The sequence below is a fragment of the Anastrepha obliqua genome, chromosome 4 (assembly GCF_027943255.1).
Source record: "Anastrepha obliqua isolate idAnaObli1 chromosome 4, idAnaObli1_1.0, whole genome shotgun sequence".
In the NCBI taxonomy this organism is placed as follows: domain Eukaryota; kingdom Metazoa; phylum Arthropoda; class Insecta; order Diptera; family Tephritidae; genus Anastrepha; species Anastrepha obliqua.
This window is the reverse complement of record NC_072895.1, coordinates 39,532,678-39,549,639: the sequence shown is the minus strand read 5'-3', so window position 1 is coordinate 39,549,639 and position 16,962 is coordinate 39,532,678. Positions and strand designations below refer to the sequence as shown.

At 32.7% G+C, this 16,962-nt stretch overlaps 1 protein-coding gene across 10 annotated transcripts in view; it reads left to right on the top strand.

The window, feature by feature from the left end:
• LOC129243626 (protein GDAP2 homolog) overlaps positions 1-13,809 on the top strand; it is a 132,929-nt gene extending 119,120 nt beyond the window's left edge. For all 10 annotated transcript variants that reach the window (XM_054880792.1, XM_054880787.1, XM_054880789.1 and 7 more), the window contains 5 exons: positions 5,823-5,976; positions 6,059-6,198; positions 7,773-7,827; positions 7,898-8,041; positions 12,035-13,809. In XM_054880792.1, coding sequence (XP_054736767.1) covers positions 5,823-5,976; positions 6,059-6,198; positions 7,773-7,827; positions 7,898-8,041; positions 12,035-12,079 — 538 coding nt within the window. In that variant the 3' untranslated portion in view covers positions 12,080-13,809. The remainder of the gene's footprint in view (positions 1-5,822; positions 5,977-6,058; positions 6,199-7,772; positions 7,828-7,897; positions 8,042-12,034) is intronic.
• The last annotated feature ends 3,153 nt before the right edge of the window (positions 13,810-16,962 follow it).

Genomic DNA, 16,962 nt, shown 5'->3' with positions numbered 1-16,962 from the left:
TTGTTCGTCACTTTTGTCTCAGAGAAAAATTTCGAAAATATGATACCTGAATTCTTCTGTTTAATACTAATTACAATGAAAAATTTCGTATGACTAGCAGGCATGAAGGCAGTAGCCTAGTAGTTCAAATTTGTGCGTGATAAACCAAAAAATTTGACATGTTTTTCTTACTGCAGCATGACGGAACGCCACTTTATAAATTTTTGCACTAAAAATGGTATTTTTGTGTATATTCGTGATTAAAAATGTATTAAGCAAATTTAGCATTTATTTGAGGCTTTGTAAATTCCTCAAGATTTGAAAAAGTTCTCTTTACAATGAGTTCAGCAAGCTTTTCGACAAATTTTCAGCAAAGTTTAATCATTTTTGATCAGAATTATAATAAAAAAAATTATTTGGGTATACAATTTTATATCCCCTTAAAGTTGTAGTACAATAAAGTGCAAATTTTAAATATATAGGGAATGATTTTGCAAACTTTCACAAAAAACTTCATTGCTAATTTCCACTTGACAGAAAAAATTCGATAACTTGCTCAAAATTAGATTCTGGCTGGTTCGAAGCCAAAATGGTTTCAAGAATATGTAGGCGCAAATACTTTTCGCTTTCCCAGGAAATCTTACTCATATATTTTAAAAATATAACTCTTTCAACGGATGACACATTCAAGTTAGATTGAATTTTTTTTATTTTGTTTTTGCAAATGGTTTATTAAAAGATAATGCAACGTAGCAAACAAACTCGCACAATTTACAATCCAAAAGCTCAACGAATTTTATCTTAAAACCCCTGTCATTTGAAACTTTTTAGCAAAAAGAAAACTGAAAATTATCATTGCATAGTTGCACAGTTGCACAAGTACGTATGTATGTATTGTGTCATACGTAATATAGTCCACATGTTGCATAAGCAAACTGTAAATATTTTTAATTAAAAATGAAAAAAATTAATGAATTATACAAAATGATTTTCTTTACTTAAACTCAACTTGAACCGCACTTGCGTGTCACTACAAACAAAAACACAAAAAAATAAAACAGTTTAATAACAATTTTGGGTTACTCAAAAACCAGTAGCAGTAAGCAACCATTAACTTAAATGGAAACGGATTATTTAGCAAACATGTCGTCGTAGTGCTGCTTATCATTTGCGCTGTACAAGCGATAAGCGCGCGCACATCTTCAGGCAATAAAAGCGTGACTACTACTGCATAACGGACAGCCCAGCAAACAAAAGGCTAAACCAACTCACTGCAGATAGATTTATAAACGCAGAGTTTCGTAGCCAAGCATACGCTTGTATGTATTGTCAATTGTGTTCTAAGCTTATGTGTAATGTGGGCGCGTGTGTGTGCATATGTAGGGCTAGCGCTTTTCGATGCGGCACGTTTCTCAAACAATCGCTAACGCGCGGCCAAGTGTGTCGAGTTGGAACGTAGCGAAGTGGAAGCTAAGCGTGTTGACAGTTAGCTGATTTGAAATCCTATTGTTTTTATTGTTTTCATTTCTGTTCCCTTTGTTTGTTATAATTTGCGCTAGTAGAATCGCGCTTATGCGCAAAGTATGACGTGTTATGCGGCAGCTTTTATCAAATTTTGTTGCGTTCTTGAGGAGGTGGCACATCACACAAAGATGTACAATATGACGTTTGTGCCTTTTCCCCGGGATTAAACTTACTCAAGTATGCGCACATACTCATATTGTATACACACATTTACCTACATACATACATATATACGCACATGTGTTTATTTATATATTGGAGGTGCGTATTTAGTGCGGATGTTTATGCATAATTTTTGATCTTGAATAATTCGTGTTGTTATTATTGTGAACTTACATGCGTACGTGCATACATATGTATGTACATAAATGTCGTAAAAATAAGCCACGAGGTTCTTACATTTACAAACATATAAACGCCCTCCAATTCCTGATTTGCTCTCAGAGCAAATATAGTCTGTTTTTAATTTAATTCTTAATCGCGTCAATCGAGTTCTTATTCGCAAGGATTCTGTGGTCGTATCTTGCCCGCCAAGCACATCCCTTCTACTCAATGTGTCTGTAGCTTCGTAGCCAAATTGAAATCAATACTGAAATACTTAGCCGTTTCTTTCACAGATTTACGACATACAGTTATACAAGGTGGCGCAAAATGAATCCCCCAATGGCATAATTTTTGCTTGCAGCAGCAGCATATAAACAGACAAACAACAGAGTGCTGAAGGCCCAAAAAAATTTTGTTTCCTTTTTATTTAGTAAATAAGTTATTCAAAAACAACTAGATTATTAATTTGGTGCCACCATGTACTTAGTTTTCGATAACGAGCGAAGTGCTTTTCACACTAATTCATGTAATTGGTTCTATTTTGATATTTGAAAACGGCAGCTGCACTAAGATTTTCACAAGGGTACTACATACTAAGTACGTTTTCTGTCTTCCGTAATATGTGACTACGCATTGGTGTGCAGTAAAACTGTTTATTATTGTTTTTTTTATTCTTTTTGCCGATGTGGAGGTTTAAAATGCCTTATGCAGCATCAAAGCTGCCATCGAAGCAATCGTTCGTCTGGATACTAAAAAACTCCTCTTCGTTTGGAACTGGCGCCGAAGCGGCCGCCGTAGAGAGAATTCAGAGAGAACATGGATGCGAATCTCGGTGAAAGGCCAAGAATGAAGAAAAAGTTTCTTCTATTGTAATAGCGGTCACCCGTCAGCAGTCAATGGCAAACCTCCAAGTGTATTTCTGCCATGAAAAAGCTCCTCATAAAAAATATCTACCGTTCGGAGTCGGCTTGAAACTGTAGGTCCCTCCATTTGTGGAACAACATCCAGACGCATGCCAGGGGTGTATGCGCCAATTATATATGTATGTTTGGTACAGCCGGCCATCCTAGAAAAACTTTAGCACTACTACGCTTTCCATATTCCTTAGTACAAAGTCTATGCCTGTGTGCTGCGTCCAGGTCCCGCTTTTTCATCCGGAGAATTTTTCCCACGAAACCATTTCTTCCACCTTCCCAGTTGCTTAGCATCTTGTCGATCACATTTTCAGTGGTTATGTCACCGACTTCATTCTCCAACGTTCGCCGTTCTTATTCCCAAATCATGCATTGGGAAAAGGTATGTTCAGCGTTATCTTCGGCTGCGTCACCGTTTTTGCATGTGGAACAGGTATTTCTGGAAATACAAGTGCTCCGAAAGCATTTGAGTAGTATAAAAATTGAAAAGAGCTTTAGCTTAAAACTTGCAATATACATACTTCAGTGTTGATGATTGGCTACGCCTACCTAACGATTCGGGTTATCAACTTACACTACTTTTAATGATCAACCACAGTTGAGCTTTTTATCCTTTAAGAGGTGGTGCATAAAGAACTTCCAATATTCACACTCATTATGGCATTGATTTTCATACACTAGGGCTGTCAACTCTTCATCTTCAACCATTTTTGCTGCGAGAGAGAGAGCATTATTTGTGTTATATATAGATAAAGTTGAAGATAGTCTCTATTTCCTTTCCTATTTCAGTTTCTTATTTAGTATGACATATTAATTTTCTCTTATCCGCTTCTTTAACCAAGAAGTTGCGAGCGACATCGTTAAAAATGTGAACTCGTTTGGCTTCTGCTTATCCAATGTGTTGCAGTGCTTCAGTGCCCCTTCCAGATGAAAAACGATCTACTCGGGCGTCATGTTTAGGGACGTAAACGTTAACGTTAATTAATGCCAGGTTTAAAATTCTGCCGCCACTCTCTCCACTCCCATTTCTTTAAAGGTTTACGCCAAGCAACAGGACCATCTTAACCTTTAGTACTGAAAACTCTGGATTAAGTTTATGTAACTTAATTTAACTAAATATTTTGCTCATGCATATGGAACGCTGTGTGGCTATAAGTTAAAATTTAACTTAACTTAAGAAGTGGAAGATTTTAGATTCTTCAGTTTCCGTATTAAGTAAATTGATAGCCGTGAGGGTATCGTGCTTGCCACACACACACATTCTGCGACAAAATTTTAGCGCATCAATATTTTCACCAAGTTTGACAATTTTTTTTATTGTTGTCATTGTCTAACAAAAATCAGAAACATTTCACAAACTTCTCATCTCAATTTCACGGTTTGTAAAGATTTTTGGTATGCAGCTTTATAGCTTACTAGCAAACCCGGCCCGCTTCGCTGGGCACACTAAAATAGAATAGATATGGTTTAGAACAGAAAAGATGTGGTTTTCATATTATTTATTTCTTTATTCTCATATTATTTATTTCTTTATTCAATACCACGTTTTGCTCTCTATCTCGAGACCCTAGTCACGGAGCGGCATGAAAAATACTCTGAACTAAAGCATTCACCAACAGCTTCCATTTGATACCCATATTGTACATACACATCCGAAGGTTACCCGGGTCCACGTTTTGACCTATATCTCGAGCCCTATCCACCAATAGGCATCCAAACTATACGTAAACCATCTTCAATACCTACTTAACAATGTGTGTAAGTTTGGTTTAATTCGGTGCAAAGACATGGCCGGTTAGCGAACACACACAAAAAGTTGACTTTATTTTATATATAAGATTAATTTTAATTTTTAATAATTTTTCCCCCATTTTCTTCATACAAAAAAATTTCGTGCATTTGGAACAATATTCGTGGATTTTCCATGTGTATATGAAGAAATAAGTGTAAATTCAAATAACGAAAAGTTTGCCCACTAAGAAGTCTGTAATATGTGCAGAGGAGTGACTTGCTGATCAAGCAGTCAGCCTCATAGTTGGCAGACTTTTTTGTTTGAACGCAATCGCGCTGCACATCCAATTATCACACTTATTTAGTCAACTTTTTTAATTGGTTCACGGTGTGCTCCTGTATACATCTTCATGTGATTGAAGGGAGGTTGACTTAATAGTTTGCCGATAAAGTCTGCAGTGTGTGGGAGCTCTAAGGGCGCGTTGTTCTAAATATTCTGCAGTATAATTTTACAGGCTCAAATGCCAAATTCGTCGAGATGTGTTAAAAAATGTCCACATTATTTCTGAGTTTGCGTTAAACAAATTTCATATTTCAAAAGTGGAAATAAATATTATTAACACTAACTGTAACTGTATATGCTAATAGACTGTTAACGAATGGCCTACTGACACAAAACTTTGATATGTTTTTCTCTTTCCGATTATTTTTTTGTATTTCTTACTGCTGATTCATTTTACTTTTTTAATTTTTGCTTTATTTTCAACATTGCCACAAATTACTTCCTAATTTGATTAGTATCGGCTTTCAAATGATTGTAAAGCTTGGTATTTACATTCATCTGCGAAATTCGTAACTGGCACTTCATTATCATTTCTATGTGTTTAGCACACATTTACACGTATGTCTGTATGGGTACGTGTAGTCAAAGTTTAATTCAAAGTTATTTTTCTAGCAATTGAACAACTTAGTCCAGCTTTTATTAGTAGTTTACTTATTTGCATTGTATGTATTTACATACATACATGATGTGCAGTGTATACATGGCATTATTTATGAATGTGTTTACAAATGTCTAACTGTTGCAAATAACTAAGTTGCATACAAACATGCCTGTGTATATAATTTTCAATTTGTTTCATTTCTGTTGTTCTTAAATGTTGACAATTTGTTATGAAAATTCTAGAGAAGTAAATTTTTTAATACAAACGCGAATTATATAATGACATTTGTATCTAAATACGTTCATGTGAAAAATTAAATTAAAGTTAATTAGCTTTAATACTTATTGGCGACTTCAAATTTAACTAAAATCTCATTTCCTTTCTCCCCCTTTGCTTCTCTTTGCAGATATGAACGCCTTTTGCATCGTGCTCAAATCGAGGATCTTACAGAAGTCTCCGGCATTGGGTGCCTGTATCAAAGCGGTGTCGATCGCTTGGGCCGACCAGTGATCGTATTTTGCGGTAAATGGTTCCCAGCACACAACATCGACCTGGAGAAGGTAAATCAAGTGCGAATGGCGCGCAAATTCCTTTAAATATCTGCCCAATATTTTTTATTCAAATCTTCTTCTTCTTTCGCAGGCACTTTTATATTTGATTAAACTTTTGGATCCCATCGTTAAAGGGGACTATGTAATTGCGTACTTCCATACTTTGACTTCAACAAATAATTATCCATCACTTCACTGGTTGCGTGAAGTTTACAGCATATTACCATACAAGTGAGCGCAATGATGCAAAATTTAAATATTTAATTTATTTAATTTAAATAATTTCCAGTAATATATTTACTTTCCTGTGTTCAAGCTTAAAGTATTTTTTTTTTTTATATTTTGTTTTATGTTTTTAAGAAAAAGTATAGTACGTTTTACAACAAAAATTATTTAACTCAAAGTTTCAAACTTTGCAGAAAATTCACAAAAATGTAAAAATTAAAAGTCTTAAAAATATTCAAGTTCTTAATTAGAGTCTTTAGTTGCATACTTTATTTATATAGCCTGTTCAATTTCGCTCGAATGCGCTCACAAATCCCGTTTGAAAATATTTTGCGCATACGATGTTGATAGTTTTCTTCATTAAAGCACATATTTTACATGGAAGAAAATGCTCATCACCTCAGCGGATTGTCAACTCGAATTTTTAGCGAAGTCAAACTTACTGTAATAATCCTGCATATCCAGAAGTTTCTGAATAAATAGTTGCAAATTTTGATATATTTTTTTTTTATTTGTTAATTTTTTTTTTTTGATTTTTGTAAAGTTTGATGATTTGAGTTATATGGGTTTTGTTGTAAAATGTATTATATTCTTCTACTTAAAAAGATAAAAAAATATTATAGTTAAGGCTTGGTAATTCGTCGTGCTGCTATTATTTCGAACACAGCTGTATGTTATTAAAAATTATTTAAATTTATGTTTAGGACTTTGATTTATATCGTTTTTTATTCAGAATGCTTATACTTTTATTTATGGTTTTATAAAAAATTAAATGCAAAAGAAAAAATTAAAATTTGGCAATTCATCGCACTCCTATTACATAATAGCATATTTTAACTGTAAGCTTAACATACAGTTAAAAGCCTTGTTAAGGTTATACCGCAATAGAGTTAACTTAAACAGCTAATTTTTGCTTACCTTTCTGAGATTTGTTGGCAACAGAGCTGAATTTGAACAATAGCCTGGGTTATGTTGGCTGGTTAATTTGCTTGAATTTGCAACTCCTGCGTCAAGAAAAAGTGTAGTGGAATCAAATTGAACGATCTTAGTGGCCATTTCCCGGCACCTCTGCTAGAGATGTACGTGCAATTTGCCATGCTAATTTGGCATCAGTGTCTCTTTAAATAATAAACAGCAGATTTGACAGACGCCAGCAGCCTTGTAAACATTGCCTCAACCCTATGAGAAATTCCTATGTTTCGCTATTACTAGCAATGCTATTCAATTTACGACTTGCAGAAGCACTGATCCACATATCAGGCACCATTAACTTGCAGTGTGCTATTGGCGAACCAGTTACAGCTCCTTGGCTTCCCGACTGGGCTTCAGTAGTCGCTCAGAGAGTCGCGGAGCTTTAGTAACAGTAGTTAAACATTTGTTGACCCTTTCATTTTGGCGTGCATCTGTCGACGGCAAAGTGAAATTCCTCTAATTTTCTCCACAGAAAGGCTCCATGTGAATGTCATGTTTTGAAAAAGCTAACAGTCCTTAAAAATTACTATTGGGCATAAAGTAATTAAAGAAAATGTTTGTTTTAATTTTATTCTTTCTAAGCAAAATTTTATTTTTCTCTATTTTAGGTATAAGAAAAACCTAAAGGCCTTCTATATTGTACATCCAACATTCTGGACAAAGGTTAGTTATTAACAACACTCAAATATTGCTTGTTCTTATAAATAAGTTTACTAAACATTATTTTGAACAGATGATGACCTGGTGGTTCACAACATTCATGGCGCCCGCCATTAAGGCCAAGGTGCACTCACTTCCCGGTGTCGAGCATTTATACTCCGCCATTTCCAAGGATCAATTAGAGATACCCGCATATATCACCGAATACGATATGACGGTAAGTAGAGCAAACATTAAAATTCCAGCTTTTCCTTGGTTTGCATTTTTTTGCTGCAATTAAGTTCACGCTACATAAAAATGTCATATACCAAGGAAGAGGTTACAACAACTTGAGAATAGCATATGAAGAGGTTCATAATTGATAAGCATAGCAACGTGACAGTAATTTTAGCTGTGACGTAGTAATAAATAATCAGGAAAGAGAACGACGTGGTAGGGGAAATTTGTTGCTGAATAACAATAATAGTGAAGAACAATACAACAATAAAATGACTAAAAGTATTATATGGTTACGTCAGCAAATCACCAAATTCACTGAGAGCTGGACAGCGGTGAGCGAAAATCGCCACCCCTCATTTTTTCCACCGTAGTAAAGCTGTTTTTGAAGCACTGAAAACTCTTATTGGTAAATAACAAGAATTATGGAATACTAGATTGCGCTCATCACATCACACTTGTGCAGTTGCGTGAGAGATGTGTGGAAATAAGTGCAAGAAAGCAGGAATGAGAAGAAATAACACAAACAAACCTCGAATAAATCGCACGGACGTTGCTCACACATCGACCCTATCAAATTCCCTGAGAGCGAATTAGCAGTACGAGATGGGCGTCACCTTTTGTATTCTTGTGTGAATGATATAAATTATACATATGTATATATATATATATATACACTCTTTATTGGGGGTTGGGTCGAGCTCGGAGATTCGAATCAGTGCACTACCGAAAGATAATGGACAGATATAAACTATAGCGATATATATATGTAGAGTAAAATAAAATAAACTAAATTAAATCAAATTAAGCCAAATTTTAAAAAATTGAATAACTAAATTCATTTAAATAGAAATCCTTACAAGTCATATAAAAAATAGAGAGAAATTAACAAAACAAATTAATTTCATAGAAAAAGAATTAATTATATACAAAAACATAAAACTTTTTTAATTTAACAACTAAATAAGCTTAAAATAATATAAATCAATAAAAATTGGAAAGAAATTAAAAACATCATATAAAATGAAAAAGAAAAATTTATTAAATTATATCACTTAATTTATTTTAAGCAAAAAACTCTACATGTCATATAAAAACAGATACATTTTTTTAATTTAACAACTTAATGAACTTAAAATAGAATAAATCAATAAAAAATGGAATAAAAGTAAAAACAATACCTGAAATAAAATTAGTAAAAAAAATTTTAAATTAAAAAACCAAATTAATTTAAAATAGAAAAGCCTACAGATCGGACAAAAACATGGAGTGAAATAAAAAAAAAAATAAATTACCTAAAATAAAAATATATATATAAAACTAAAATAAATTTTACGAAACCTAATTTAATTAAACTAAAATAGCTACAAATCAAATCAAACCGAAACTTAATTAAATTAAAATAGCTACAAATCATATAAAAAATAGAGAGATGTTAAAAAAATTTAAATTATATTATATAAAACGAAACAATACTAAAATAAAACGAAATAAAGAAAGAAAGAAATTTAAAATAAAAACTTCCTATAAGTCCGACAAAAAATTTAAAGAAATACAAAAAAATAAATTAAATTTAAAAAAATATAATTTATATAGAATAAAACGTAATGAAATAAAAAAGTAGGTAAATTTAAAGTAAAAAATTCTATAAATCCTACAAATCATGCAAAAAATGGAACGAAATAAAAAAATAATATAAAATTTTTTTCTATATAAATTAAGATAAAATGAAATTAAATCATGATAAATTAAAATCAAATTTAATACAGCGTGCGCCATCTTTTATGTCGGTATGAAAACATTGAATAACATTGAAAAAAAAGAGCTGATTTGTATAAGTGAGGTATTTCTTTTTGGTTTGGTTATTTACAATTTATTAAAATTTTTTTTTAACACAATATCAAACAAGTGGCGACCTTTATTAGCAATCACAAACTGCGGTCTTTTTTCTGCATTTGTCATCACCTTGTTAAGCATTTCGGGTTTTATAGCGTCGATTGCGGTTGCTTCGGTGTAAAGCGATTCATGGTTGAAATTGTACTGAATTGACGTATCGAAAAAATTTACATATGTTGTAAGTCGATCGGCTGGTAAATGCAAAGTTATTCAGCGCTTACATACCGACATGAAAGATGGCGCACCCTGTAAATTCAAAGATGATCTAATTGATATTAATGATATTCCGGAATCAGGGCAAGTAGTCTGGTAGATTTGGTTAGTAGCAAAATGGCTGAACAGTTCATGAACGCACTAAGTAACCATATCTTAGCTTTGAAGAACTAACAGAAACTAAAAACTAAACTAAAGTAACTCAAGAAAAGCTTGGTATGGCAAATATAAAATAGTGTGTGCTTCCTTCTTTTATTATGCATTGAAAAATGTTGCCCTCCGCTCCATGTGACCACTTCTTCAGTAGTTTTTTAAATATTTTTTTTTAGTCCGCGATGCCATTTCTTACAATTTAACTAAATATAAAACAATTTTGCTGGAACGAAAATAGAGAATAAGATGTAAAAAACTGGTATGCACAGAGTTGCATTTTAGCTGTGGTAAAATAGGTAGTTCTGGTCACAAAAAGCAGTTGCGTAGCAAAACAGCTACTTCGCAAGACCACAACAAATGTGATTTGCTGCTATTTAGAGTAAATGTGATTTTTACAGTGCAGTGATTCGTGAACTACACTATTTTCAATGAAATATTTTTTAGTATCGAAAGCTTACAATTTTTTAAGGAGTTTGTATATATGTGTAAGTTAACACATCACATCCATCGGCGGCTGTCAGCAGTTCTGTTATCTGACTCCCAACGTGACCTTTGGACAACTATCTGCAAGACAGACAATATTCATACACAAACACACAAATGCAGCCCAACGGAGTGCAAGCGAACGCAGGGCGACAACCGCAAGCAGGGAACTGCTTTAGGATAGAAGCTAAGTTAGTTTAGTTCAGTTCTGTTTTCGGGATTAACGAATAAAGTTGACGCATAGTACCATTAAAACAAAAATAAACCCAAGGTGAACACAATTAAATTATATAATCTTAAATAGGCGTCAATTAGAAGATTTTTTATGAACTAACCACCACATCTCTGCCGATGTAACTTATGTATGTATATATATAATTGGCGCGTACACTTCTGTTAGGTGTTTGGCCGAGCTCCTCCTCCTATTTGTGGTGTGCGTCTTGATGTTGTTCCACAGTTTCAAGCCGACTCCGAACAGCAGATATTTTTATGAGGAGCTTCTTCATGACAGAAATACACTCGGAGGTTTGCCATTGCCTGCCGAGGGGCGACCGCTATTAGAAAAATGTTTTTCTACATTTTGGTTCTCCCGTTCTCTCTGTGAATTCCAAATGGTAGTTACGACGCACCAACGCATTCGGCTACGGCGGCCGCCTATACTTATACTTTGTTATTTTTTTGGTTTTTGGAGAGAGTACTTTTCAACAATTCCCTTAAGGGGTTAGGGTTAGTCAGAGGCCCGAAAAAATGATGATTTTCAATAGTTTTTTTTTTTTTTGATAGTCAATTGCTTTATTTCATAAAAATAACAACAAAGCAAAGCAAAATTAAAAAAAAAAATTAATAATTGTAAAAGTTATTGCTGTTCGAGTGGAACCCGTTTCTCCAGAAGTCCCTTCGAGATTCATATAAAATCAATCGGACTAGAGAAATTAATTTTATTATTAAATATATCTTGTGCCTGATCGAAGCTTTTTTTCAAAATTAACAATATCGCGGCCTCAAGAAATTTTTTTCCGATTTTCGAGAAAAAACCCGACTATTAATTCTTAAAAAAAATCCAACGAAGCGCACGAGCGCCCTTTGTTAATTGTTGAATAACTCGAAAATTATTTGTCGGATTCATTTCAAATTTTCACACAATATTTTTAAGATATTATACTTTAACAAAATGCAATAAAAAATAATTTTTTTGAAAATTTTGACTACCCGTAACCCTTTAATCCATATATTTTTTCCCTACTTCCAGATCAATGGCCTGCATTACTTTACGCCTATGCCGACTACATCATAGATATCGATTGTGGCTATTTAGTTGATTTCATGTTCCAGCCTAAAAGCATAGCAGCAACAACAATAAGCGCGTAGTTTCGTATAAACACACATACATACATACAAAATTGTAAAATAAGAAATTCTGTGACTAACAATCCGACAAAACGCTGAATGTTGTACCTACTGACACACATAGGTGTGAACCCACATACATATGTACATAAGTACATGCTGATTCCACACACACACACACACAGTGCATACTTAATTAAATATACATACATACGTTTTGTCAATGAAATTATATTACATAGTACTTATACAAATAGATTAATGAAGGCATATTACATGCAGTACATACATACATAAATAACACACACACACACGTATATAAATGAAATGAAATAAAATCATAATTATAATTATTAATAAAACGAGTAAGATGTAATTTTATTGCAGTGATGAAGCGAGAGTATTGTTATAAAAATTGTTATTTTGTGCGAGAAAAATAAAAGATTAGCATGCCTAGATATTCAAAAGTGAAAAACCAACAACAAAATTTTAATTAGTAACTGAAAAACGTACAGTAGTTATGTAGCGCAGCTAAAAAAAAAATTATAAGCTGATATTGTAAATCCAAAAACAAATATATTATATATATACAATATTAAATATTGAAAACAGTAAAGCAAAAACTAAAACAAACCAAAATGTTCTTATGATGAGAATAGTTAATTAGAACAATTCGGTCGATTAGGAACGATTTAAAAATTGATCTAGCAATAATTGCACTTATTTACAATAAAAAATTTACTCACGCATGTACATACATACAATGGCAGACATCCACATTCATATTTACCTATAAGGATAGATGTGCTCGTACTAAATACATACATATATATGTACATGCATATATATTTGACTTAAATTATTACATATATACATTGTATTGTATTGTATTGTATATTCGCAGTAATTGTTAATGTTATTACGGTTATTTTTATAATTGCATAAATATATGTATGTACATTTGTTAATTAAAACATATACCAAATTTTGTATTGATAAAAAATAAACATCATAAGTATCAATGTCAGCAGTGGCAGTAGAATAAAATCAATTATATTTTTGCAAAAACCATTAAATAACAAAATAAGCAACAATAACAGCCTACAGAAATACATATATATGGATGGACATACATTCACACATGCCTAAGTGCTGATGCTTTGTTAAGCGCCAACGTGTAGTTAAACCGATTTTTTTATTTGCAAATACAAACATGCACGTGCATACATATATACTTATGAGCAAATTTATTACATCGCATGATTTGTCGATTTGCAAACACACACAAGTGTACATTGTTTGCATGTAAACAATCCGTTGCGCAGCGAAATGCCATCCAACCGTATATTTTTGTCAGTCACTGTGCTAAACAAAACACAAACCGAACTAAAGAACAATCAATTTTGTTATTATCTTTCAACAATTGAAGATAAGAGTGTAGAAAATTAACCAAAATATTTAAAATGATTTATGTTTTTTTATTCTCCGATCGTCATAAATGGCAATAAGCCATGAGTGGCCGGCTATTATTTTTTTTTATTTGTATTTTTTAGTATATGAATTTAGTGTTTTACTGATTTGTGTGCATTTTACGTAATATTTGGTTTATTTACAAATTATAAAATAAAATAAAATAATATTAATAATAATAATGATAATAATAGTACTAAACCAAAACCCTGAGTCTTACATTATTTGTTACCATTTTTTATTATTTTTTTTGTTCAAATAAAATACGTATAGTACATTAGGATTGTTCTTATTTTTCAACTTTCAAAATGTAGCCACATCATTCGCTTCTATCACCCAAATAACGAACGCGTGATTTTTTTATAAAGTGTTCTTCAAAGCACGCGCCTAGATGTTGGATTAAAAAAATATAATAGTTTGGGCAAAACGAAATCCATTAATTTTGTCGTAAAATTTTTGCGCAAATGATTTAAGGGGGCATTCTAGTGCAGAACAATGAATTTGAGGTGTTTTTGCGGATACTATAAATAAAAAACGAAAGATATTTTTACCATCCATTTTTTTACCAGACATTTATTAATCTTTTGGCAATACGTAAAAAAAGTAAAAATATTAAAAACTGAAAATTGTATAAGCTGTTGAATTGGTGGGTCCAAAAAAATGGCGGGATAAACTTGTCATGATAGTAAGCTTTCTAATGACCCAAAACAAAAATATCAAAATTTTATTAATTTAGATGAATGCCACTATCGTATTATCGCTAGGGAGCAAAAGGTCTATGTGTGGCTTATTGCCGACCAGGCTAACCACTATCGTACTAATTAAGAAAAAGTGGAAAAAAATGTGTTTGCTAAATTACGGCTGTCCGAAAAAATAGTAAATTTTTCCCTACTTTTTTGCACATTTCTGAATTTTTTAAAAATAGTAAAAATTTTTTATTTTGTTAAAATAATAGTTTGTACAATAGAGATATGTATGGAGAAGACTCACACCCAATTTCAAGTGGATCGGTTCAGTAGAACTTGAGATTTTGTGTTAAGGGGACAGATACCTGTAAACGGCCATATTTTCCCTGATTTGCATTAAAATTATTTAAAATGAAGAGGTCAAAAAATTTTTTTTTAAATTAGCATACAATTTATTTATAAATTAAAATAATATAAATTTTTTTTTTATTTTAATCAATTAAATTTTAATCATTTAGTGTACATAAATTCTTCCAGGAAGGTCGCAGCGGGGCAACTCAATCGGCGAGAACTGTAGCATAGGTGTCAGTGACCTGAATACATTTCTATATGAATTACCAATAAATGGAAAAGAAAAATTCGCGGAATAAAATGCTTACAGAAAAAAATGAATTTTGGGGCGAATCTTCCTATTATTTTTGCTTCGAAAAAATTATTTTTTCGAAAAATTTTCGAAAACTTGTAAATTCACATAGAAAGTAGTATCATAAAAAAGATGTGTGCAAAATTTCAGGAAGATCGGTCACTAACTTTTCGAGTTATCGTGTACGCCAATTCGAAAAATATAGTTTTGAGAAAGACGCGTCTAAAGTTTGAATACAACGTAACTATACCTCCCCAGCGCTCGAACGCAAAGAAAAGAGTCGTCACGGTTGACGATCTATAATATAAGAAATACTTAAATTTACGTTCTAAAATTTTTTTGACATATTCTAAAAGGTTAATATTAACATTTTATGAAAAACAAAAATAATTTTTTTTCGAAATTTTTCAGGTATCTGTCCCCTTAAACGTTTTGAGAAATGTTGTTTCGAGAAAAACCCGTTTAAAGTTTTCGGACAAGACGAATCGGAGCAGATGCCATGTCACCAAAAAGGCTATAACTCACGAAATAATAAGAATTTTAAAAAATCCTCTTAATGACATATTCCCAAATGTGTAAACTTTGAAAATATGCAAAAAAAATTTCGATTTTTCTACACTAGAATACCCCCTTACAACTATTTTATGATCAGTCTTTAGCTACTAGGCGATGTTACGACTACTAGTCGATCAACTTAGACTATTTCAGTGATTTTATCGACATTATGGACATTTCTTTAACATCAAAAATGCCTGAACGGAATCGACGAACCCAAAATTGCAAGCAATTAGCTGTTGTAGTATCGGCACCATAAACACAATTCACAATTTTAGCGGCTTGGCTTGTATTTTCGCCTTTATCATAGAAAAACTGTAAAATGTAACTCATTTTCTCTTTGTTGACTTCCATTATTAACACCCTGTAACCCACAAATGAATGGAATAAACAAAAAACAGTAAAAGAATTTGTTTAGTGTGAAATGTCACCTTGACTCGTTGCATGAACTTTAAATTGTTTGATCGATGCTTTACGAGATATCGACCACTACAGTCAAATAATTGAGGAAAAGACCCAATTAATACTTTCGGCTAAATTCGGCTCTTAACAATTACATAAGAAATATGATATCATTTAAATGGCCATCATAAACTCGTCCACAGGTAAAATCTGCCAAACAGTCGCCCTCGCTGCATGAATACCTAATTGTAGAGAAAGTCGAGATATCGATGTTGAAGGTTGTTCAGCAACACTTTGCGCTACAGCAGCAATATTCTCAAAAGAACATCCAGTTTTTGGTCTATCAGTCTGTCCTCGACAGAACCAGTTTCTTGAATGTTTTTCCTCAATTTTTGAATTTTATGAAAATAACGAAAGCATGGATTGCAGCTCTCTACCTAAAGTGAAGACCCAATGACTGCTGGCTTTGCTTGCTTGGCTTCGATAACTGTCAAAAATGAATAGCACTGAATACTGAAATATATGAAATGAGATTTAATGGCAGCTTTGCTTGAAGCGATTGAAGTACGGCAAAATTTTCAATAGATCAATCTTCTATTTGCAGCGCTTTTGGCTTAAGAAGTTGAACACCCCCGTCATTCATTTAATTTGATTTAATTTAGCTTCATTTGTGTTGCATTTATGTTGCAGACAGTGAATTAAAGCCGAAGACGAAGATAAAGACATTTCGTTACTGCTAGTAGCTCAGAGCAGTAGTAAAAAAAATTGTAAGTGGCCTGTGTAGTTGGAGTAGTAGTAACGAGCTTAGAATGGGCCGGAACTCTTCTTGCGAAATTATTCAACTGTAGGAATTTTCGCAGGTAGACGAGTGATAATGCGAAAACAACAAAGGAATGAAACTCTTTAAAATACAGGCTAGCCACACTGGAAAACCCCTAAAGGAATACTTGGTTGTTACAAATAATGAGGTAATTAGTGCAGCTGTTACCTGCCCCAAATATATGAAAATGGAAAAAAGTTCAAAAGCACTGAATAATCGGCGAGCGCAGCCATAACAGTAAAAATTTAGATGTC